This window comes from Pteronotus mesoamericanus, unplaced genomic scaffold (genome assembly GCF_021234165.1).
Source record: "Pteronotus mesoamericanus isolate MK-2021 breed Mesoamerican mustached bat unplaced genomic scaffold, CSHL_Meso_final contig_263, whole genome shotgun sequence".
NCBI classification, from domain to species: Eukaryota; Metazoa; Chordata; class Mammalia; order Chiroptera; family Mormoopidae; genus Pteronotus; species Pteronotus mesoamericanus.
Window position 1 is genome coordinate 4,525,141 of NW_026555112.1, and position 25,004 is coordinate 4,550,144.

General features: G+C 49.3%; 1 protein-coding gene across 2 annotated transcripts in view; it reads right to left on the minus strand.

Annotated features, from left to right (window-relative positions):
- Positions 1-25,004, minus strand: part of RFX4 (regulatory factor X4) — a 120,104-nt gene that overhangs the window by 26,516 nt on the left and 68,584 nt on the right. For both annotated transcript variants that reach the window (XM_054574436.1, XM_054574437.1), the window contains 5 exons: positions 19,639-19,739; positions 17,579-17,637; positions 13,677-13,821; positions 6,953-7,047; positions 6,407-6,524 (listed from right to left, as the gene is read on the minus strand). In XM_054574436.1, the coding sequence (XP_054430411.1) occupies positions 6,407-6,524; positions 6,953-7,047; positions 13,677-13,821; positions 17,579-17,637; positions 19,639-19,739 (518 nt within the window). The remainder of the gene's footprint in view (positions 1-6,406; positions 6,525-6,952; positions 7,048-13,676; positions 13,822-17,578; positions 17,638-19,638; positions 19,740-25,004) is intronic.

The window sequence follows — 25,004 nt, forward strand, 5'->3', positions numbered from 1 at the left end:
GTGAGATGCAGTCTCCAAAACAACTTTCCATCCACTTTCCCAAAATGGGTCTTGTGAACCACTGAGGGGGTCCAGCATTGCAGGTAGTTGCGTGGGCGCCTGATCAAACCGCCCAGGCTGAGATCCAGCTCTGCCACGTAGTAACTGGGACCTTAGATGAGTTACTTTTTGTAAATGTTAAAAACAAATTGAGTTGTTTAGCGAGCCCTTACTCTGTTGCAGTCACTGTGTTTAATGACTGCAGATTTACTGTTGGAATTAATCCTCATCACAAGTGTGTGAGATGAACGATACTCTCCTTTTGTAAAGGAGGAAATTGAAGCTTACAGTGTTAGAACGGTAATGTAATTGTCCAATGTCACGCAGTTACTAAGTGGCAGAACTGGGACTCGAACCCATGACTGTCTAATTCTGTAATTGTTCTTCAGTTATTCTGCAACATGGCCCTCTAAAAGGGGGAAGAGTGAAACCTATGTTACAGAAATACCATAATGAGGAAAAGTACACATTAGGTGCTTAAGAAATGGTAACTACTGTTATTATCTCTAAGGTCCCCTTTGCATCTAATGTTCTAAGATCCAGTGACTCTTGTTCATAGAGTCAAAGAAGTCAAAAGAGAATCAAATGCTTAAAAGGAAACTGTCTTCAAAATAAAGAAATATTTACCGAGATGTTGCTCTAAGTCAACAAGCATGGAAAGAAACAGACTATGAAACAATGAATTAGAATGGACAAATGGAGTCTAGATGATAAAAATGGGTTTAGACTAGTAGTTTTAACACAGGCAGACACCTTAGAAATTGTCTATACAACCATCCCGTTTTATAAGACAAGGAAACAAAGACCTGATGAGCAGAAGAAATTTGCCTAGGGCCGCACTGCCAGAAAACCACAGAGCTGGGTTTAGAGACCGGCATGCCCGGGGCGGGGGTGGGGGCGCACTGCTCATCTGGGGATCCAAGCTGTCTTCATTAATGGCTCCGATTGGTTACCCAGTTGGTCTGCTAATGTTCAATTATCTCTCAAACAAGTTTGTAGAGCTACTGCTCCCTGCCTTCTATGGTGCCAAGTGCTCTGAGGAGAAAGGAAACAGAAAGCTCCGCAGTTCCTGCTTCCACAACAGATACAGTGTCCTTAGTAAGCAGAAATCGATCATTAAGACTATTGGGCAACGAGCAGGTCAGTGCCAGTGTGTCATCACCACGGGAGCAGTGCAAACAGAAGAGGGGAAAGTAAGGAGGAGATACAGCAAGGCTGGAGAGGAGAGAGGGGAGAAGGGGACCGGACCGGGGAGAGGATGAGAAAAACTTCCAAGACAGAGACAGACAGGAGAAAGGTGATCCTAGCTAACACCTCCTGCCTTGTTTCTCTCCTTAGCACTTAGCACCTTTTGGTCTACTACGTGTTTAACTTACTGTTATCAAGTGCCTTCCTCCACTAGACTGTATGCTCCACAGATGCAGGGATTTTTATCTGGGTTTTTTTTTCTCCCACTCCCCTGTACCCAGTGTCTAGGAGAGCGCCAGGCATGCTGTAGAGGCTCCGTGAGTATTTGTTAGATGAACAGATTGCATGGGCAAGCACTGACCATATGCACTGGGCTAAGCTCTTTTAATTTTCCACCACCGTGAAGAAAATATTATTGGCTTCAATTAATACCGGGGAAAATGAAGGTTTGGAGGGTTTAAATAACTTGCCTAAAGTTGCAGAGCTAGGGAGCATCGGCCCTGTTATGAAAAAAGGTGTTAGGACAGAGACAAAAAGAGATTTGTTGTTTTGTTGTTACTGTTATATGGTGACATAATTAATAGCATGTCATAGAATCAAAGCGTTTCTTTTTTTCTTATGAAAAATTTCTAACATACAGAAATGTATGGAGAATTTAAAATTGAACACCGGTGTACTCACCACCTGGCTTTATTTAGTATTCCAAGACCTAAGCGTGCTTTAGGGAGATACTGTTCCCACCACCCCATGTTGTCTTCTTTCCTAGAATTTGGTTTTACCTTTTTTAAACACATGAAAATTAGTTTTCAAATTAGAATCAGTAGTTAATTGAATGTGTTTCAAAATTTTAAAATTTCTCTCATCTTAAAATGGGGTCCTCAGTTCTTTGACATTTCTTCCAGAGGAAACTGGGGGGCCACACACCCCCTTCAGCCTCAGTGGGCTTGTGACTGTTTTGACCAGCAGTGTGGAGGAAGTGACCCTGTATCACTTCTAAGATTGGGTCATAAAAGGCAGTGCTCAGTCCTCCTTAAAATGCTCCCACATGGAGCCCTGAGCTCACTGGGTGAGAAGTTTAACTGATCCAGAAGCCACCATGCTGTGAGAAAACTAAGCCACACGCAGGGGCCACCTGAAGGTGCCTTGCTCTGCTGTCCTGGTCATCAGGTTGTCCCAGCCTAGGCACCAGACACGCGAGTGAACGTGCCTCCAGCTGTCGATTCACTTCTGCTTCCGAGTCTTCCCATCCCAGGTCCCAGACATCACAGAGCAGAGCCAAGCCGTCCCTGTGCGCCCTGTCCATTCCTCACCCTCTGACCCCATAAGCATAATAATAAAACGATTGTGTTAAGCCACTAAGCTTTGGGGTAATTTGTTATACAGCAAAAATAACTAGAACACCATTGTTTCTTATATTCCAGGCCTTCATTGTGGCTTTGTTTTTCCTCTGCTGAAATGCATCCTTTAATAGCTTTTTTTTTTTAAGTCAAGTTCTGTAGGTGCCAAGTCTCTTATCTTTGCATACTTGAATATGTCTCTACTTTGCCCTCACTCTTGAATAATGGTTGACAGTTTTTTGTTCTCAACACTTAAGAGATATTATGCCATTGTCTTCTGGTACCACTTGTGACTCATGATACTCTAATTATTGTTCTTTTTCTCATAGCTTTAAATTTTTTAAAAACTCCATCAATACAGATTTTTTAAAACCCTCAGTGAGGATTAAGTAAATTTGTCTAGACTTTTTGTCCCTGCGTCGGAGCCCAGGGCATTTGTCTTAATTGTAGTCATTGAAAAAGGATGGGTTTTGTGGTCAGGCAGATTTATTTAATTGTGAAACAGAGCCCTGCCACTTGCCCTGTTAATTGTGGGCAAGAAAATTCTCTAAGCTCTTTCTATCCCTGTTAAGACGTACCGATTATTATCTGCCTTGCAGAGCTAATGTGAGAATTTAATGGTAGTATGTGCGTCCTAGGCATTTGTTATAATGATTGTCATTGTCCTGCCTGTGCTTCATGTTCTGTCACATCGAGGGTAGGAATAGAGGACCTCGCTGGTGGTTGTGAGAATTAAATCAGAAAGTGCCTAATATGACGTGTTCTGCGTGCTAGGCTTGCAGTAAATGGCACTTCGTGTTTATTAGTAATGTTTCACTGGAGAAAGGAGAGGCAGAGGCCGTGTGGCTCCGCAGAGAGACGTCCATGGGCAAACCCCTCCGCTCTCTGGGTCCGCGCCTCCTCTCCGATTTCTGCTTCCTAGTGCTTGGTGGCGGCCTGGAGCGACACTTCTAACATCAAGATCCTGAGGTTTAGGAGGTTCTGGGTACGAGGGCCAGGCCGGAACGCTACGCACAGAGAGCAGCAGCCTCGGAGGCTCGGTCACGGCCACCTGGTCTGGCAGCACCTCCCTGACGGAGCCATGCCCACGCCCGCGTGGCCTCCCCAGCCCTGCCCGAGTGAGCGAACTTTGACGCTAGGCCGGAAAGCAAGTGTGTAAGAAAGTGAAAACTGGGCGACGATGTGCAGCCCCACTCCCTTAGCCCTCAGCCGCAGGGCGGCTTTCAAACCGTTTTGTGCCCAAGTACTTCTGGGCACCCTTGGTGCCTTCCATGTTCTGTGAAATCAGGGGCAACTGGCAAAGGCCCAGGGCGAAAGGGCGCAGGCCCCTGCACCGACTGGGGATCCCGGGGTCCTGAGGCCTGAAGTCAGAGCCGGCAACTGAAAATGTGTTGGTTTTTTAAACATAAAAACTCTAATATCCTCAGCTCTTCTACGACTGAAAGTTCGCTGCCTGCTAGCCTACCTTCGCTGACCAATGCTTCTAGAAACTGCCGCCTGCAGCAAAGAGAGAGAGAGTCTGGCTACTTTAGTTCACAGCATAGGCTCTTTCAGTGAAAAGGAATTAGGGAGAAAAGAGTGAAAAGGAATTAAGGAGAAGAAAGGAGTCAACTACCTTTGAAAGGGGCCGTTCTGGGAAGAGGCGATGGGAGTGCCGCGCAGGATCACCGTCAGAGTCCACACGATCTCGTTGTGGTGGCCAGCCTGCTGCCCCCGCTGCCCCCGCCCCCCCAGCACCGTTCCCGGCGCCTGGGATCGTGCGGGAGTGATAAGATACATGGAGCTGGCCCCCTCGCTTGGGGGAGGGGGCCAGGGAACAGAGGGCTCTTTTTCCTAATTAGCTGTTTTTATACAGGGAACACATGACCCAAACACAACCACCAACTGTGTCTTTGACATATACAGGCAGAAAGGGGGAGCTGGGCTTTTGTCTGCCGCAAATTCTTTCAACTTGCCTGTCACCCCAAGCTGCAAGACTCAACAATGAGTCGGATGAGCGGGAGCATTTCAGATGGTTTGCGAAATGGACTTGGAAACAGGTATTGCAGCCTGTTTAGGGTCGAAAAATACTGCAAAAGTGATATTGGGTTGCTGTCTCTTTCTCTCCTTTTCTACAAGATTTGTGACCATTTTTGCCATTTGCCTGAGTTTCGAGTATATCCTAAAATTGTGTGTGGTTCAAAAAAGAAAGAAGCACATTTTAAGGAGCAATATTTCTTAGTAATAAATTTAACCCATTCATAAAATCCTGTTTTACTGTCCAAACTGCCTTTATCAGATTGCCTGTTAACTTAGTAAAAACAAAATGAATTTCAAAGAATACTGTAAAGTAAATTAATTTCTCTTTCTAAAGAAGGGTACTTGATAACAAACACGTCAGTTTAAGAATCAGCACATTGATGAAGATAAAAATTAATGCAAGGAAAGGAGGTTTGCTTCGTGGGCATGTGTACGTGTGTGATAGTGTTGATTCTCAGATTGTGAAACAATGAAAAAAATCTCAAATATTTTTCAACCATCCGCTTAACTGAAAGCAGCTCTGCCCGAGTGATTTTCCCAGGGCCAGAGGTAATGTGTGCGAACACTGTGCTGAACTGGAAGTCATCAGAATGCCACGCCTGGTGGCACTGGCCAGGCAGTATTTCCACACACACATAGCCCGAAGAGACCGCAGCCGTGGTGCGGGCAGGCTCAGAGACCTTCCTGACGCTGCAAGGATTAAAGAAATCCACTACAAAACGCGGCTGCAGTTGGGTAAACACGGCCTTTCATGGACGGAGCTGTTTAGAAAAAATAGCGCCTTCTTTGTTTCACCACATATTCACTTGGTTGTATAGCACAACTGGAAAATGGTGACAAGACCATACAAAGCTAGATGGAAAAGTGTCAAATTAAATCCCCGAGCACACCCCAGAGCTGATTGGCTTAATTGGAGATAATGAGAAACGAAACCACATCTCTACTTGCAAAGTAAAATAGAGAGCTGAAGCAATTACCCAGAAAATTTACCAACAGCCCTTGGCCGAAATGCCTACAAAATTGAGGCCAAAGTGGTTTGAGGTTCCCAATGTCTGGATGATGCCTTCAAGTCCCACCTCACTTTGCTAACGGTGGCCGGGACTCAGGCATCCTCCAGTCTTTCCAAGGAAAAAGAGAAAACTGTGTCCCACAAGGTGGCATGACAGTCACCCCACGTCAGTGAGTAGGTTCCTGCCTGCAGAGGCTGGTATGAGCAGCTCGGGGCAGATTTTGAGTCCCCGTGCGCTGGCAAACAGTAGCTGAGGAGTCGGGGCAGGGGCATCTCCTGGAAGCGGGGAAGGCCCGAGGGGTCAGTAAAACAAAAGGAAAACGAATGAGAAGTCCTCTTCCAGGGTCAGAGGGGGCACGCTTGGAAAGAAATCTTTAGACAGCCTTCCCATTGCAGCAGTGCCCACCAAGCCATTTGCAAATGTTCAAACTCAGAGGCTTCTCCGTATGCCCGGCCTTGGGAAGTGCAGGCTATGGAATCCTGCAAAGTGGCCTGTGGAAGCAGCCACCCCTGGGCACATCTGGTAAAAGGGGAGCATAGCCACGGCTATTTATTCCCTCCCAAACTCATACTGTCTATGTGCGGACTTCTCTTCTTCAGATTTGTATGCTTTACCTTGAATACTTCACAGTATCATCTCTCCCCCTAAAAGTCCTAAAAATATGGTGCCTCCCCAGAACAGATACATTTCAGGGTATGTCCTTGTGGTCTCAGAGACAGCAAGTAAGACCATGGCTGGCTCTGAGAGGTAACCTTGATGCAGAACCCAGAGGAAAAATGTGTTGGGATGCGGGGAGGACCGGGGTGGACTTACCAAAGCTGGGGGCACTATGCAAGGTCATGTCCCGGATCACCCTGGTGCCGAAACAGGACCACATCAAGAGGAACTGCTGGGCTACTTTCCTCAGGGACCCTTGTCTCTTGGCAGCCACCTGCAAGAAAGTGAATGACTTTAACAATGGTGGACTTGAGCTTTCCTTTATTACTGTCTGTGGAAATGGACAGGAAAGCTCAGGGAAAGTCTCCAAGTTCAAAGTAGAGAGCAGTGGTTCTCTACTTTGTTTTTTGTCAGCAAGAAAACACACTTTAAAAACTGAAATCTTTTTTCAAGGCCCAATGTACATAACAGATAAAAGAGATGCTGACTGGGCTGAATCAGGGGAGGGAGGCTCAGAGCGTGGCCTCCTACAGCCTGTCCCCTCCTGAGGGGGCCCGGGCCCCGCCCCACAACCCTGGGGCTCCGTGGCTGCTGCGGGACTTTCAGGTGGCTCACTGTGGGGCACCGTACTACCCGAGCGTCACAAAGGTAAGTGATGGGCGGCGGTCCCCAGGGCTGCCCCTGCCGCTCCCGCCTACCAACCTTCACAACACAGCGGTCCACCATGGTGTCCAGCCACTCGATGTAGGACTCGATGGGGGACTGCTCCTCCAGCAGGTGGTCAAACTCTTGGTACACTGTCAAACAAAGGAGAAGCCCGCCGTCACCGCACTGTGTGTAAACGGAGATGCAGCTTAACAAATAAACAGGAAGAAAACTGAATAAACTAAAACTCCAGAGCCTTAGCAGGCCATTCGAGGCTTTAGAAAACATGCCCCAACTTACCTCTTCAGGCTCACCTTCCTTGCCTGTGAATGCCTTAAACCCTGGCCACCCCACATTCCTTGCCATGCCCCCAAGACCTGCTTTTCTCAGGCACTTCCTCTGCTTGGACAGTTCGGTTCTCAATGGCCCAGCTGAAATGACCCTTCTGTGAGAGCCTTTATACCTCCCCGTGCCCCTGCCAGCAGAACTGATCTCTCCCCCCCCCGCCGTACTTTCATAGCATTTTATTTTCCATATTCGGCCTTCATTATATCGCTCATAATACTGTGTTACAGTTAGAGCGTGTGTGTCCTGCCTGCTCTTTGTCTGCTGTCTTTGTTAGCTGTGATGCAGCTGTCATGCAGGGCGTGCTGGCCCTGTGTGAGTGGACACGCACACTGTGGCTCTCTTGCTCTCTGCCCCATGGTAGAGCGCACTTGATCATTCAAATACCGTATTTTGCCACGTATAATGCGCACCCATGGATTTTGTGCACATTGCACACAGGATAATTTTACACCATTATTATGTCCATGGTATGTAATCATAATACCCATGTATAATGTGCATCCTTAGTTTTCCCTCAAAAATTTGGGCAAACACGTGCACATTATACATGGCAAAATACGGTATTTTTAAACCACAACTATATTGGGCAGTAGTCTAACCAACTTCTCGGTGCTCAGCTTAAGTTGCACTGAGTACTACCCAAGTAGTAGATGCTTGATAAATATTTGTGGAATGAAGGAAGAAATAATCTCTGTGCCCTTAGTTTTTGCATTAGTAAAAGGCAGATAGTTGTACCCCTTTACAACGTGCCTTCAGCTGTAAGTCAAGTCAGGTAACTGAATCAGGAAGTACTTTGTGATCAGTGGCGCGCTATGGAAAACAGACATATCTCTGTGGTGGTCTCCAATTGGAAATGTCTCTTTTCATTACATTTTTATGTGTATGTGGCTTTTGCATGTGGAGTTCATAAATCAAACCGCAATTCAAGATCCACACACGTCTATATTTTCATTTGTCTGAGTGGTTTTTTTGTTTTCCTGTTTCCCTGGAATGGCCCAGTTGTCCTGTTTTCCTTAGTTGAGAGCTGCTACAGGAGGTCAGCTTCCAGAACTGCCAGAAGGTCCCACCACTGCAGAATGAGAAGCAGCTTTAAAAGTCTACTTTGGGGTTTCCGGTTAAGATGGAGATGTAGGTAAACATGGCTTGCCTTCTCACACAACTACATGAAAAATTACAACTAGACTACAAAACAAATATCTCCCAGAATCATCAGAAAATCGAGCTGTATGGGAGTCCAACAACCAAAGAATTAAAGCAGCCACGTTCACCCAGATGTGTAGCAGGGTGGAGGCACAGAGGCACGTGGAGAGGCGTGGAGATGTGGAACAGGCACTCCTATACCCACATGTGGTGGATAAAAATCAGGAGGGATACCTCAGGAGCAAGGGATCCCAGCCCCACACCTGACCACCCAGCCCAGGGTTCCAGAACCAGGAAGATAAGTCCCAGTAACTTCTGGCTGTAAAAATCAGTGGGGGTTGTGTGGTGGAACAAACTGTGGGATTCTCAGGAGTCTCCTCTTAAAGGGCCCACAGTGGATTTAGGACTTATGCGGACTCGCTCCCTCCGGGCTTTAGCACCAGGGCAACAGCTAAAGGGTCACCAGTGGCATATGGGGAGACAGTGAGGTGACTGGCATCAGGGCAAGTGCCAGGAGACAGTTCCCTCCTGGACAAAACTCCAGAGGCCAGGCAGTGGCACTGTCCCCTCTCCGAGCCCTCCCCGACAGAGCCACAGAGCTGTGACATGGGTTGCCCCACCCTGGTGATTACCTAAGGTTCCGTCCCATCCAACTTACTGGTGTGCTTGTCTATAATAGGCCATGCTAGTAGGACAGGGAGTCAAAGTAGAAACAAGCACAGCAAGGTTGCCAAAATGAGGAGACCAAGAAATATGGCCCAAATGAAAGAACAGAACAAAATTCCAGAAAAATAACTAAACAAAATGGAGATAAGCAATCTATCAGATGCAGAGTCCAAAACACCGGTTATTAGGATGCTCAGGGAACTCTTTGGGTATTTTGACATCATAAAAAAGACCCAGGAGCAAATGAAGTTTACATTAAATGAAATAAAGAAAAATTTACAGGGAACCAACAGTGGAGTGGATGAAGCCGAGAATCAAATCAATGATTTGGAACATAAGGAAGAAAAAAATATTCAATCAGAACAGCAAGAAGAAAAAAGGATTCCCCGCCCCCCCCACCACACACACACATGAGGATAGGTTAAGGAGCCTCTGGGACATCTCCAAACGCACCACATTGGAATCATAGGGGATGCCAGAATGAGGACAGAAAGAGCAAGAAATTGAAAACGTATTTGAAAACAATAATGAAAGAAAACTTCTCTAATTTGGTGAAGGAAATAGACATACAAGTCTAGGAAGCACAGAGTCCCAAACAAGATGGACCCAAAGAAGACCATACCAAGACACATCATAATTAAAATACCAAAGTTTAAAGACAAAGAGAGAATCTTAAAAAACAGGCAAGAGAAATGCAGACAGTTATCTACAAAGGAGTTCCCATAAGACTGTCAGCTGATTTCTCAAAAGAATGTTTGCAGGCAAGAAGGGATTGGCAAGAAGTATTCAAAGTGATGAAAAGTAAGGACCTACAACCTAGATTACTCTATCCAGCATAGCTGTCATTTAAAATGGAAAGGCAGATAAAGTGCTTCCCAGACAATGTAGAGCTAAAGGAGTTCAGAATCCTTTAGAGGAACAGGATCATAGATATGGAGATCATTTGGAGGGTTATCAGTTGGGAGGGGGAAGGGAGAGTAGGGGAAAAGGTGCAAGGATTATGAAGGACAAATTGGTAGGTACAGAATAGCCAGCGGGACGTTAAGAACAGTATAGGAAATGAAGCCAAAGAACGTACATGCATGACCCATGGACATGTACTAAGGTGGGGGGATTGCTGGAGGGATGGGGGTACCAGGTGGAGGGGGGCATAGGACGAAAACTGGGACAACTGTAATAGCATAATCAATAAAATATATTTAAAAAATAAAAGTCCATTTACTTGATCTGCCTTGTTTTACAGATGAAGAAGCTAGGTTTTTTTTTTTGTTTGTTTTTGTTTTTAAGATTTTATGTATTTACTTTTAGAGAGAGGGGAAGGGAGGAAAAAAGAGAGGGAGAGAAACATCAATGTGTGCGAGATTCATTGATTGGTTGCCTTTCACATGCCCCCTCTTGGGGACCTGGCTGGCAACCCAGGCATGTGCCCTCATCGGGAATTGAACCAGCAACCTCTCGGTTCGCAGGCAGGCACTCAGTCCACTGAGCCACACCAGCCAGGGTGAAGCTAGGTCTTAATGAGATGAAATAATCCACTCAAAGTCAGAGGGTGAGTTAGTGACAGAGCAGGGACTGGAACCCAGGTCTCTTGAGTTTCTCGTTGGTTGGTGTTCTTTCACTCTTTCTAACGCTGTCTGTGTATCTGAGCGATGGTGCTTCAATCAGTGATGGTGGTGGTGGAGGCAATGAAAACGCTAACGACTAACAGTTACGCAGCGCTTGCCACATGCGGGCCATTCTTCTAAATGCTTTATGTGACACCTCATTCCACCTTAGCCAGTCCCAAGAATGTGAATGTCATGAGACCAAAGCCTAGAACAGGACGTGGTATTTAGTAGTTGCTCAAGTGCATTTTTTGTGCTCTAGTGTTTGCTGAATGAATGGATGAGCCACCCAAGGACGTAGGTACTATTAGTACATTACCCCCCGCCCCGCCCAAATTTTACAAATGAGGAAACTGAGGCACTACGAAATGCTTAACTTTCTAAAGGCTGCAGAGCTAGCAAAAGGCAAAAACAAGTTTAAAACACGGTCTGACTCGAGTGCTTGCCTTCTGACCACTCCGCGTCCTAGCACTGCACCATGTGCCAGGCAAGGGCACACACTGTGCCATTTCCTCCCTCGACACTGCCCCCATTTTACAGATTGGGAAGCCAAGTCCCAGTGCCGAGAGCCAGGGCTCACGGCCCAGCCCCACGCTCTCACCACAGCACTGCTTACTCCTTCTAAGCAGCTTGCTCAAGCCCCAGTGTGCACTCTGTAGCTTAAGGTAAGCAGAGCATTCCCAGGCAGGACCCACATCCCGGGGGTGATGGACCCCCTAAAGCAGGAACGTGCAGATTTGTCACCTGGTTATAAGGAAAGGAGAGTGCACCACACAGCTGCACATGAGCCTGCTCAAACTGAGCTTTGGTCCGGCTCCCTGTGTTCAGGGACTTATTCCCCAGCTGCCTGAGAGGTGCAGGGCTGACACCCCCAGGCCAGGACATCCGCCCTCAGACTCGGTGCCCTTCCTCCATCCCCCTCTTCCTGGAACTGCATCACAGAGCGCGACCTCTTTGATAAGATGTGATACATCTGTAAATTGCTTGTTCAACTTCTAATTTGCCGTTAGCCCTGCGCCCCCTACGGGAGGGGCAGTGTCCGCCTTATTTACCGCTCTTTGCCCAGTGTCCACCACAGCGCCTGACCCAGCGCGGGCACTCGGTCAGCACCGGCTGGGCCGAACTGAGCTGCATCGCTCCTGTCCTCCCGGAGAAGAACACAGCCACGCCCTCAGCGGGCACCATTCCACCTCAGGCCTAAGGGAGCTGGACAAGCAAGCCCGCCAGGCTCTTTATGGGAGAGGCGGCCACAGCTTCCGCGGGACGGCGGCAGCAAAGGCTCAGCCTGGCTGGCCCCTAAAGCAAGCGATGGTGATCACGCTTTTCCCTGCGAATCTGGGTCACAGTTTCCTTCCCCACAAAAGGTGCTGCGGGGAGGCGAGAGCTGAGCGTAATGCTTCTAGGAACAGTTAGCTGAACCAGGAAGTTGGGTGCTCTTGGTTCCCATGCATCTGCTTGGTCCCACACAGGCATTTCTGGTGCCTCCCCGTCGGCTGGCCCAGCCTGAGGCCCAGGGCACGCGGCCCTCCGAGACACGGCCTGTGCTGTCGGGGTGCTCCAGCCAGGAGTGGGGCAAAGCAGAGAGGAAGCACGATTGGAAGAACTCGGGAAGCCGCTGCGACGGCGCTAGTGCCTGGTGGGAAACCTAAGACTAGATTTGGGTCCAAGTTCCAGCTCTGCTACCTGGGTTAAGATCCAGCAGCTCTCTGCGGCTGGGCTTTCACACCTGTCAGAGGGGGTGTGAAGAGAATCCTCCTCCTGGGACTGATGTGGAGATTGAGGTCGTGCATACAGTGGGTCTGACAGGGGGTCCGGCGGGGATTTGGCAGCCTGTAAGCTGAATGATTATTTTGTCTCTGAAATGCCTAACATGTGTAGGCTGGGTGCTGCACAGAGAAGGAAGGAAGAGCCTGGGAGGAGCTCTGGGGTTGACCAGGAGCCATTTTACCTGCTCCATCTGCTTTTGAAGAGCAGCCAAAACAGGGCAAAAGTCTCTAACAGGAACACCCCGGGAGCCTTATTTGTTTGTAAACACCATATGCTTAGACAGCCTAATGGAGGCAGTTTCCCTCAACATCAGTGGAGCCGCCAAATACTGGAATCTGAGGGGCTGCAGGTGCTCAGAAGAACAGGCCCCTCTCCTCCAGGGTACAGCAAATGCGCAGCTAGCTCCCTGAACGAGGTCACTATCAGGATCTTCGGCCTCATCCCATTCGGAGGTGAGGGCGTGGCAGCTGCTATCTCCTCTCAACGCCACCTCTCAGCACCAACCTCTCTGAGAGGTGCTGGTAGGAGTGTGGACACCCTTCTGCCCTCACGGCCCCCTTTCCCCAGAGGCATGAGAAAGGCAGGCTGAGCAACGTAAAGAAGTTGCGAGGACGCTGACCCAGGGTCCCCCGGCTGAGCAGCAGGCTGTGGTGGGCGTGTGAGGAAGGCCAGGGATGTGCTAATGATGGCGGTGTCCTCTGGCCCTCCCCCGGCCCCTGCTGCTGAGGACGACCTGGCCACATCAGGGTAATATTGGCAGTGGTATTCTTGCCGTCTTTGACATGAACATGTGCTCACAGAAGTAAATCACCACCTATCCCATTCTTCAATGTTTCAGGTGATCGAAAGGGTCCGCCTGCCGGCAGGTGGCTGTCTCGTCGGGCCCTCACAGGAAAGCAGGCAGCCTGGCCAGCTGAGTGCAGGCTGACACGCACTGAGAGGCAACAGGCTTTGTTCTCGCTTCCTGTGCCACCTACGGAACTACGCCCGGCACTGACGGCCCCATGTGCAGCTTGCTGTGTGACAATGCGGGCTGCCCGTTGCGCCAAGACCCATTCTCCCCAGCAACACTGACGCATGTCCTCTTAAATCAATGATCCCTCCCCTCTGGGCCAACCCATTAACAGGGGCTATATGAGAGGGAGGGGGGCTTATGCAGAAGGACAGGGTGGGAACGCCACAAATATCTCCCAAGGTACTTTCTCTCTCTTTTTGAAAAAAATCAAAAAGACACGGCCCCCGGGGGAACATCTTACACTGGATGATGAGTTTCCGGTGCTCCTCGCGGGAGTCCTCCATGGTGTACAGGGTTTGCTTGGTGATGCTGTTGAGGTCCACATTCCTCCAGTCCTCCAGCATTTGGAATGTGATGTCCGCACTGTGGATCACCGTTCGAGATGCCTGGAACCCAATCCCGTCAGCTCATTAGCTCGTGGGAAAACCCCTTCACTTTCTTTCTCTCAAGCCTTTTTAATGAACCTGCCAATGGTAGTGTGCAAACTACTCTGACATTCAGAAAAACTCAATTTTAGGAAATAGGTAGGTGAGTCCCTAACTCAGCAGATCTGTACGCTGTTTCCTCTTGTGGCTCTCTCACCCCTGCCTCCCTGTCTCTGTATAGAAAAATGACCTCAAGGTGGCCTAGGACGGCCCACACCCTGCTGTTCCCGGCCCCTTTGCTCTCGACCCCCTGGAGTATGGGAGGAGGCCCAGAGACCTGTGAGCTTTCGGATGTAAGCCTGTGGGACAGAGGTCGGTGCTTACTAACCTCCATGTCTGCAGCGCCGGAGAAGCAGCGCTCCGAGGTCCAGGGACAGCCTGGCCGTCCCAGGGCCTATGGCAGCCTTACCCCCAGGAATTTTACAGTGCACATTTTTCATATACATGCATTCCGAAGCAGTTTGCAGTCTAGCTCTCTATTTCTGCTTTTTGTTTTTCGTGTAACTGTCATGATGAAAACAAATATAACTGAGGTGGAATAAAAGAGGTATTACACCTTAAGGCTCGGTAGTTTGTTGGCAGGCGTGTGCCTGTGTTTGAGTTGTAGCTGCCCCAGCAAACCCTCATTAAGAGAACTTAAATTTGCCAGTTGCAACAACACTTGGAACAACAATACTTGGAACCACCAACTTGGAAAAATATTGATAAAAGCAAAGAAAAATATTTCCAGAATCGTTTCCTTTACTTGCATGTTTTCAAAGAAGTCTTTAATAAAACGGAAAAAAAAAAAGATTTCAAATACACATGGACATTGTATGTCTCCTAATGCTTGTGAGTTTCCAGGCAGAGGTGAATACTGACGATGCCTTTTGCGCCCAGGTTGTCTGAACGTGAGACCATCTTGCTTAAATCAGTGGAGAACTCTGTGACGGTCACAGAGGCCTAGACGATATGAGTACGTGAACGGGGTCAGTCTCGAATGATAGCAAAAATGCATGTAAAGATCTGGGATTCTGGGTTCAAATATAGACCTAATTCAAATCCTGGCTTTGCTGCTGAGCAGCTGATTGACTTGGGTCAGGCAAGTAGAATAACCTCAGTTTCCTGATCTATAAAATGGACATGTAGTAGAACCCGCCTCTTGTGAAGGGACGCTGCTGAGGATGTCTTATGATTATGTTTAAAGAGGGCACAGTTCAAGGAGTGAGAGCTCAGTAAAAGAGGCGACCGCTATTCAGGTTGTCCCCTTTGTGGTGACTGCAATGGCGCCTCAGGGCCTTTGCACCAGGTGTTCCTGCCAGCTGGGATGCACTTCTCCCCGCTGCTTGTCCCGGCAAGCCTTCCCTCCTGTGGGCTCCGCCTACCGTGTCGCTCCCACGGAGAGGCCTCCCCTGATCACTTCATCTAACCGGGACCTCTACCCCCCATTATTCTCTGCTTCCGTCATGTTTCCTTCATAACACCTAACCACTTTCTATGATTTGTTTATTTACTATTTTTTCTGCTGAGGGCAAATACCGCTAAGCATACATAATGTCTGGCACACAGTAGGCACTCAGAAGATTTTGTGGGATGAACGGCTGAGATGTGAATACCAATTGCTTGCCTAGTGTACCCAGAAGGGCCGCACATTTAGCTCTTGGGTTTAAGTATTTGGGGGTGAGTTTTTGGCTTTGTGCTGGTTAGTCCTACTTGCCTTGTATGTGTCTAGGAGAGCTCATTGGGGTACTAAGATGTACTAAGAAATGTTCTTAGCGCTAACTCCAGTCCTCTGGCTGCTCCAGGAATGTGCCTGATAGCTGTCCAGTGAAGACGGAAAGGCAGCACTTGCTCATTATATTATATACTGTCTGCGAGGAAGGTGGAGAGGGACTTTGTGTGTGTGTGTGTGTGTGTGTGCGCGCGCACGCGCAGAGACATGAGTGTGGATGCTTTTACCTACCCGTGCATTAAAGGGTCAAAGGCTTTCCTAAACTTTCTGAGCCCCGAGGTACACACCAAAACCACGCCCCACTCCCCCATGTGATCCAGGGCCCGCACTGTCAGGAACATGGTAGCATTTTTGCCGACATTAGTCTTCTTCACAGAATCCCATTCATCTGCCACGCTGTGCCATGTCCCAGAACAATGCCCCGGTGTGGCCCCTGTACCCGCCTGCAGGAATGTGGAAGGGTTTCCCTCTGGTCTCTGGACCACCCCCTGTGCTGTCCAAGCCAGGGTCAGAGAGGGGACAGCGAGGCGCGTGGATGTAGTTTTATACTTTCCCGTTCCTGGCCTGGAGCCTGCCTCGGGCCCCTCTAACTAGAAACCCCTCCCTCCCACCTTGACCTTAATAGCTGGCACCAACCTAGACCCGAGACTCTAAGGGAGAGGTTGCAAACGCAAACACTGAGGGCAGACAGGCAGGCAGGCAGGCGACACACCTGAGCGAGGCAGCGGCGGCGAGGACAGCACCCGCTGGAGAGGAGCTCAGCCCGTCCAGCTGACCGCTGCCCTGGGGAAGAGTAGCTCTGGGGGTGCCAGCCCTTCAGCATTTTTTAAACAGCTGTCATCTACATGTTTCAATGGTTAGTGACTAAGTTAAAAAAAAAAAAATTGTTGGCCCCGGCTGTTTTGGCTCAGTGGATTGAGAACTGGCCTGCAAACTGAAAAGTCACTGGTTTGATTCCGTCAGGGCACAGGCCTGGGTTGCAGGCCACGTCCCCAGCCGGGGGCACGCAAGAGGCATCTGATTGATGTATCTCTCCCACATCGATGTTTCTCTCCCCCTTTCTTTCCCTCCCTTCCCCTCTCTGTACAAATAGATAAATAAAATCTTTAAAAAGAAAACAATTTTGAACATATGTAAATCAAACAAAAATAACCCCCGCATCTGAGGGCCAGTTTTGGCCTGCAGCCACCAGGCTGCTCCCTCCTTTTAGATCATTAGTAGGTTGTGAGGTTGTGAATGTTAATGGGCAGACTTAGAGTCCCTTCCTGAAGGAGCAAAACGAATAGAAACACAAAGCTTCATGCCACTGAGCTGTAAGTCCCGAGTTACCGTGGAATCTTCTACTTTTTCCTGTATTACCCTTTTGTTATTTTTGAACTATTTAAATGGTAAGCCAATATCACTTTTGTGCTAAAAAGCACAGACACCTAGAAGAATAAAGACAAGGGGCTAAATATTTAACGTGCTCCGTAGCCTGGAACTCTCCCGGGTGACACAAACACGACACACAGACCGCCCTCTCTGTCTGTTTGAATCACTGATCTTCGTGGTTCACGGCCAGGCACACTGTGCCCCGGCCACACTGGGCAGCGTCTGGAGACATCGCGGGTTGTCCCAATCCAGGTGGTACTTGGGGGGTGGTAGCACTACTGGCATCTGGTGAGTAGAGGCCAGGGATGCTACTAAACATCTGCAAAGCGCAAAACAGCTCCTCACAACAAAGAAACATCCAGCCCAAAATGTCAACAGTGGCCGAGAAAGCCCAGTCTACGTGAGGCGAGCATGAACTTAAGACCCCGGAACAGGTTAGGGGCCCCTGATGTCAGAAAGTGTTTTGTATGTTCCCTGAAACTGGTGGCTCGCTAACGTTTTTGTCCCTTATCTGTAGAAATTAAAGAGAACACTAGGCGGGCACTGTTGCCCCCGTCTCTGCCACCGCCCCGCCGGGGGCTGTTTTGTGGACCTGCCCTCATTTGCAGTGGTTAGGACCCAGCACAGGACACGCACCTGGCAAAGATGATTTAGTGACGTTTGCCGTCGCAGAATTTGGGAAAACCTTCTTGACACTGAAAGAAGAAAACAGTCAGTTTGAAATATATGCAGGCATCATGGTCCCACTTTGGATTTTCTGGGGGCAGATTTCAAAAAGCAACTTTCTTATTTACCTAAATTTCACTCATTGTCCAACCTCATGTTAGACGCCTGCTGGCAAAACCCAGCTTTCGATTCTTTGTTTTCCCATTTGGACAACTATTTCCTAAAACGGTGATATTTGGGGCATATATTTCAAAGTCACACTAGCAGGTGTGAGAAACTGTGGTGTCAATCAACCGTGAGTAAAAGCAATTATTTACTTGTCTTTCATTTAGCTAATTGCAAGCTCAAGCACTTCTCCCCATAAACAACTGCGGGAATCAAGTGGAGGCTTTGAAGAAGGCCCTTTAAAAGGTAGCCCATCTAACAGGAAACCTGCCCGCGTGGGTGTGCTGCTGGGGGTGGCTCCTAGGGCGGAACCCTGCGCTGCACCTTGAAGGTGGCTTTGCGGCCATCATCCGCCAGTTTTCTTAAATGAGCCCCATGACCTATTTGCCTGTTTTGATGGTCCTGTTTCCTGCGCCGAGAGAGCGGGCTGATGGCCTGAAGTGGGTGATCTTGTTTCTGTGGATTTTGAAGCAGACAAACCACGTGCCTGCCCAGGGTCTTCATTCTGACAGGAGGCCCTTGGAGGGGTGTGTGTTTTCACTCCTTGCCCGCTTCTGAGGAGCACCGCAAGGCTCCCTGGGAAGGGAGGGGTCTCCAGGCGCCCGCAGGCAGAAGGTCCAGGAAAGCTCCTGGCTGCCAACTTTCAACAGGTTTGTTTTGTCAGCATAATTAACACGGGCGAGGGCATTCTTCTCATTAATTTCTGAACTGGTCGAGAAACAATCAGAAATGTCCCTGAGATTATTGTAATTTGTGCTTGGAGCTAGCTCGGTTTGAAAAATAGGGAGTAGGGTGGAGGAATGGGGGCGGGGGGGGGGCGGTGAAGGGACAGATGAACTTCTAATTTTCCAGGCTGATCAATCGTTAATCCTTCTCCTTAATTACTTTTCCTTTAACTTTGTGATGTGGAATTTAGTGCTGGGGAAAAGAAAAGAACTGAGAGCCGTGAAATAAAGCGGGCTTTATCAATAGGTGATGGGCACCGCGGGCGGCCACAAAGCGGCTCAAAGGGCTCCCTTGGCCTGTGGAGAGAGGGTAATTTGATCTCCTTCATTTTTCTGGGGGCACTGGTTTCAGGCAAAAATGGCAAGCTGCATTCAAATGGGGCTTTAAGAAACATATATCTTAAAACTTTGATTTGCTTAAAATCATTCCGTCTTTGTTTAATAGCACATGTGTCTTCCCACAAGCAGACACATGGAGACGGAGAAAGAGGACCAATGTCCTCGGGCCACACTAACGCTGGGGAATGAGCGGTGATGCTCAGCAGAGAACAGATTCGCAGTCCCACTCGCCTTACGAGAAATATTAATTTGGCTTTCTCGTTAGGCAGGGAATTAAATATGTGAAACCCTGAAGCTGTTTTCTGCCTCCCGCCTCCACCAGTTTGTGCGCAGGAGCTCAGGGGAAAGCCCAGGGTTTGTGGGGTTGGACAGACCGGAGCTGGACTCCTGGCCCCAGGTATGGGCCGCGTGGCTTTTGGGAAGGTTCTCTGCCCCCTGAGGCCGCATCAGAAGAACAGGAGTCCCGCACCGCAGAGGTGGCGTGAGGGTTGAATAAGGAGTGAGGGGGTGAGGAGAAGAAACAGATGTCAACAGGCAGACCGGGGGCAATCTTGCCTCTGCAACTTCGTCCCTCCCTACGCTTGTTCCCTTTTCTACAAAGGCAAGTGTGCCACCCAGAATAAATATTGTGTAAAGATTAAATAGGTTAATGTATGGAAAGTGCTCAGAATAATAGTTGGTGCTTTGTAGTAACAAAGCATAAGTGGTAGCTATTGTTATAATTTCATTAACAACCTATGTAAGAGGTTTGGCAAGAAAATGTTTTCCCCCTTCCCCTCTGCCCCTGAGCCCGGTGCTTACATTCAAACTTGATGTTCCGCAGGTTTTCTGGGAGGTCGTGGAGAGCCACTTTGAGCCACTCATCCAGCTGCTTGGCAAACTTTCGGATCACCTGAGTTAAGCTAGAAAGAGAAAGAGCTCATGTTAAGTGGTCAGGAGAGCTGGTGAGTCTGAGGGGCGCACGGGCAGAACATGCTCTGGTGCCAGTGCTGGTCGACAGGGACACCCGGCAGGCACGGTGCGGGCAGAGGCCCACTGCAAGGCTTGGCGGCACCCAGAACTCTGCCCAGGAGCAAAACGCCATCCTTTGTGTTTTGTGAAGAGCCTCGTGTGAGGGGTGAAGAGCCTCACGTGAGAGCGCCGCTTGCAGTTGGCCTCTCGACCTCATACTGCCCAGTCTTGTCTGACCCAGCCCCCGCCGGCCAGGACCCCCGGCCGCGCACTGCAGGCTTGATGCCCAGCCTAGACCCAGGCCTACCCCGCTGCTTGGCTGGAAAGCAACAACCTGTTTAAACTTGCAAACAACCCTGACATGGACCCTGAAATCGTATCAGATCTGGAAAGTCAAGGACTGTCTTGGAGCAGGAGGTGGGAGGGGGCTACAGGGGTAAAAGGTCAGGGGGCAGCAGGCTACAACATGAGATGGAAACTTGGGGTCGAGGAGACATTGAGCACCATTTTCAGGGTCCCACCGTCAAAATCCTCTGCTCACAGCCCTGGGTCCATTGTCCTCCGTGAAGCAGGGTCCCCACCAGAGTCCTCACTGCCGCATCTCTGGAGCCCAGGCTCCCAGGACTCCCGGCCGACGCACGTGGCGACCTCCCCCGACTTAGGAGCCCCTCGGGCACCGCAGACACGAAGGCCCGGACGGCACTCATCACGCTCCCGACAGAATCGGTTCCTCCCTTGCGTTCCCCGTTTCAGTGTGAACTCTACTCTCCATGAAGGTTTGTCTTCAACTTTATTTCTTACGAAAAAATTTCAAATATGCCCCAGGATACAGAGAACAGTATCATAAACCTCCAAATATCCATGACCCAGCTTCAATAATTAGCAACATTTTGCCATTTTATCTCCATGCCATTAATATACCTAACAGAATGGAGAGGAATTCCTCAATATTACCTAAAGCCTAGTCTGTACTCAAATTTCTCTATTCCTCTCAAAGAAATATTTTAGTTTGTTAGTATCAGGATCCAAAAAAAAAAATGTCCACACACTGCATAACACATATAATATCACCTTCTATTTCTTAAGTGTCTATAAAAATCTAATTCATGCCATTGGTTTATTGGCACCCTCGTGTTATTTGTTCCCTGGAATGTCCCACATTCTGAAATGTCCCTCATAGTGCCTTAAACCAGTTCATCTATCCTATGTGCTTTCTATAAACAGGCTCTTTGGTCTAAAGACTTGATTAAATTCAGTTACGGTGTTTTGTTTTGTTTTTTTTACGCAAGAAAACTCCATAGGTAGCTGCCCATCACATTGCATTATGAAGTTTATAATATCTGGTTGTTTCTCTTACAGTGCAACTAGTTTGAGACTCAGATAGTCCCTCTTCCTGTTACCAGGTATTAGGGGTCTTACCCTCAGTTCCCACTCAGCCACATCCACTTTTCCCTCTTTTGCTTCACCCTGTCGCTGTGTGTCACCCAGGCCACTGCGGCAGCCTCCACGGAGTCTCCCCTGCCTTGCTCACCTCCCCACTTTCCACATCGTCAGAGGGATTTTTCCAAAACCCTTGCAATTTTGATCTATTTCACTTCTGGTGAAAACTTCTCAGCGTTTTCTCATTATTTTACCGTAAAAACCAGCATCCTCACCATCACGCCCAAAGCTCACACTCAGCCCCACTGTGTTTCCTCCCGTCACCCACATTTCCGCCCCACTGGCCTCCGCCCAGGCCTGTGCCGCCTGCGGGCCTGTGCCCTGGGCAACCCTTCATCCCAGAGCGTCCCAGCCCTTTTGACCTCTCAGCCCACCCTCACCCCTCTGATCTCAGGCCAGATGTTACTTCCATAGGAAAACCTTCTCTGAAGCCCCCTGTACTAGGTCAGAGCCCCCAGCAACTCCTCTGGAAGGGCCTGCAGTTGTGACAGTGGGTCCTTGCACACTAACTGGTGTGATTATCTGATTCATGTCCATCTTTCCCGCTAGACTGTAAGCGCCGCCGCATCCTCAGCACCTAGCATAGGGCCAGACACCGAGGAGGCACCTAAGAAACGCTTGTTAAGTGAAACGAATGAATGGCTCCCAAGGTGAACAGAGTGCAGATGTATCTCCCACAAGGCCCTACCCAGGTGTGCCCCTTTCTCTCTGATTTCAGGTCTTCCCACTCTCCTCTCCTCCCCCACACCCCCAAATTGGCTCACACCGCTCCCATGGGTAGGAGACCCTGTCCATTTCTCCAGGCCCTTTGCACTTGCCGCGCTCTCTGCCCGGAAAGATGCTGCCCCAGAGAGCCCCTGGCTCCTTTCCTTACCTACTTCAAAGGGCGGATCTAGTGTTGACTATGGTATTTTTCCTTTTAAATATTTTAGTTATTTATTTTTAGAGAGAGGGGAAGGGAGGGAGGAAGAGAAGGACAGAAACACCGATCAGTTGCCTCTCACACGTGCCCGGAGAACCTGCAACTCAGGCGTGTGCTCTGACTGAAAATCAAACTGGTGACCTTTCACTTTGTGGGATGATGTCCACCCTACTGAGCCACCCCGGTCAGGACCGTGTTGATCCCAGTGTTTGAAATTGCTGGCCTCCCCACTCTGCCAGCTCCCCCGACTCTCTCAACACTCTCGATCCTGCCACGTGGTTTTAAAAGGTGCCTTTGGCGTCTGTGATGAAAATCAGCTGTAGGAGGGGACAGAACAGGGAGACCCAGTCAGGGGTTACTGCAATAGTCCAGCCGAGAGAGCGGCCTCAGTGAGGGTGATAGTAGTGGGAATAATGCGATATGGTCAGGTTAAACTATTTTGAAGGCAGGGCCAACAGGATTTCCGTTGAGTGGATGTGGGTGTACGAGGAAAGAAAGACGTCAAGTATGTCTTCCTGAGAGAACAGGGATGATGCGCCCCCTGTGTCCAGCAGAGTGTCTGGTGCAGCGAAGGTGTTTTAGTAAGTGCTGAATACTGAGTGAACCCAAAGTACCACACATGTAACAAAGCAAAGGTTCAAAAACAACAAAGTTCCAGCACATTGGACCCAGCTTCTGAGACAACATTGCAGAACATTTGGCTGCTCTCAACAGAGGTCCAAATTTAGAAGGGAGTCCGGAGGGGACCCTCCTTCGGCTGCTGGACCATCCAGTGGGGTGGGCTTGCTGATCTCCATCCAGGACACATACTTGGGAGGCATTACTCACGGCTACCACGGGGGAGCCGGTTTTTGTCTGGGAGCAGGAAGCAAGCAGCAGGGTCGTTAATGGGGCCTTTCACTCGGTGCAACTGTTAGACTTTATTAAGCTGAAGAAAAGCAAGGAAGGATTCAGTCTGGAAAGGGTTCTATTTTGGGACTCAGACATGGGGCTGCCGGACTTTTAGGAGGACTCTAAACGCTCAGGCTGCTCTGGGCCAGGTGCCCGGGAGCTGGCCTCCCTGCTCACCTGGTCTGCGAGTCCCAGCCACTGCACCTTCCGGCAGCACCGGTCGACGCAGATCCCACCCCGCTGCCTGACAGCCCCCCCCCACCCCCCCCCCGCCCCATATGCGCCCTGCGGCCTAACTCTACCCTGCTAACTCCCGCTGCCCCGCTTGCATCTCCTCGCCAGGCTGGCACTCCCGGCTGCCCTGCACCCCGCTGACACACCTCCTCCTCCCTTTTGTGCAGGCGGTGCTCGCGTCTGTGGCTCTCATGCACCGCAATTCCACACTCGGGGCTCCCCGAGGGACCTCCCCCAGTGATGCCGGTACCACAGCAAAAGGGCGATCCTAGTAGCTGCCTTTTAATGAGTGCCACGAGAGAAGCACTAAACACTTTACACACATTTTCGCATTTAATCCTCACTAACAAGTAGGTACTATTGTTAGTCCCAGCAGAAAGGCGAGAAACTGAGGCTCAGGGGCGTCCTTTTATTTGCCCGAGGGGACGCGCGAGAACCAAGACTGAAGCCTGGATTTGCCTGGCTGGGGAACTGGGCTAACCACTGTCACCTCGCGCGGCAGAGATGACAATACCCCCATTGCGCATGCCCCAGGCGACGCCGGGTGGGGGGCAGGGCGGCTCCCCAAGTCCAGGCCAGGGCCCCGCTGCTGCTTTCGGTCTGGGGCCCGGCTATGGCTTTCGTCTTCTCATTGATACCTTTCCAGCCTGTCTGTCCATCCATCCCCCAACTCCCTCTCGCAAGCTTTCTTACTTCTGCTAAACCAGTCGTTATTAACCACCGCTGTGCCAGCATCGCTTGGGAGGTCACGACAGGTGAAAAGCCCAAGTTTGAGAATGATCTACCTTCCCTATAAGTAAGAGTGCGCGATTTATGGTTATACTGTTTACGTATTCACCAGCAAGCCTATTTCAGTGTGCCTTACAGAGCCAGGCAGGGAGGGGAGGGTGCGTCTGAGCTGCTGAGCGGGGCCCCCGCGATGGCCTGAGCCTGCCTCGCCAGGGGAGAACCGGGCAGCTGACTCCCATTTCCCCCCTGCCAAGCAAGGGGCTGGCACGCAGGAGGCGTCCAAACAAGTACAAGGGGGGAGTGACTACAAACAGCTGAGAAGTCAGCTGTCAGATGAAGCTTGGTCTTCTGAGTAACTTCGTCCTCCTGACGTCAAGGAAAAGGCACTGGATTTATAAGGCAAAGGGCATTCTAGTACTTAGTTAACTGTGTAATGTTAAAGAACTGTCTCCTCGGGCAGACTGTAAGCTCAGCGAGGGCAGGGCGCATGTTTATCTTCATTAACGCTGTATTCCAGGACCTAGCACAGTGCAGTAATCAACAAACATTTGTTTAATGAATGAATATTTGAATCCTGGCTGTTTTCATTTATTTGCAGATGAGGATGGACAAGTTATTTCAGCTCTTCAGCTTCAACTTTCTCATCTATGAAAACAAGGGAATTACAGAGAAGAAGGTGGGGGTAGTATTTCATTTGTACCCCACAAACTGCTTCATAATAAACTATAAAATGCCTTGTGTGTGTAACACACCTATTAAGCAGTATTAGCAGTATGTGAAGCTCTCCAAAGGTGTGTACATGTTTACCGATCCCTCAGGAGTTACCTTCTTAGTGAAATGATGGTAGAGATTTAGCCATTATCTAGTTCACTTGACTAAGGTGAAAAAAAGAATTTAATAACTCAAAGTCTAAAAGGGTCCAGACATATGTTATATATATGTCTGTATAGGTTATATATACACACATACATATGTATAGGACTCAAATATTCATTCATTC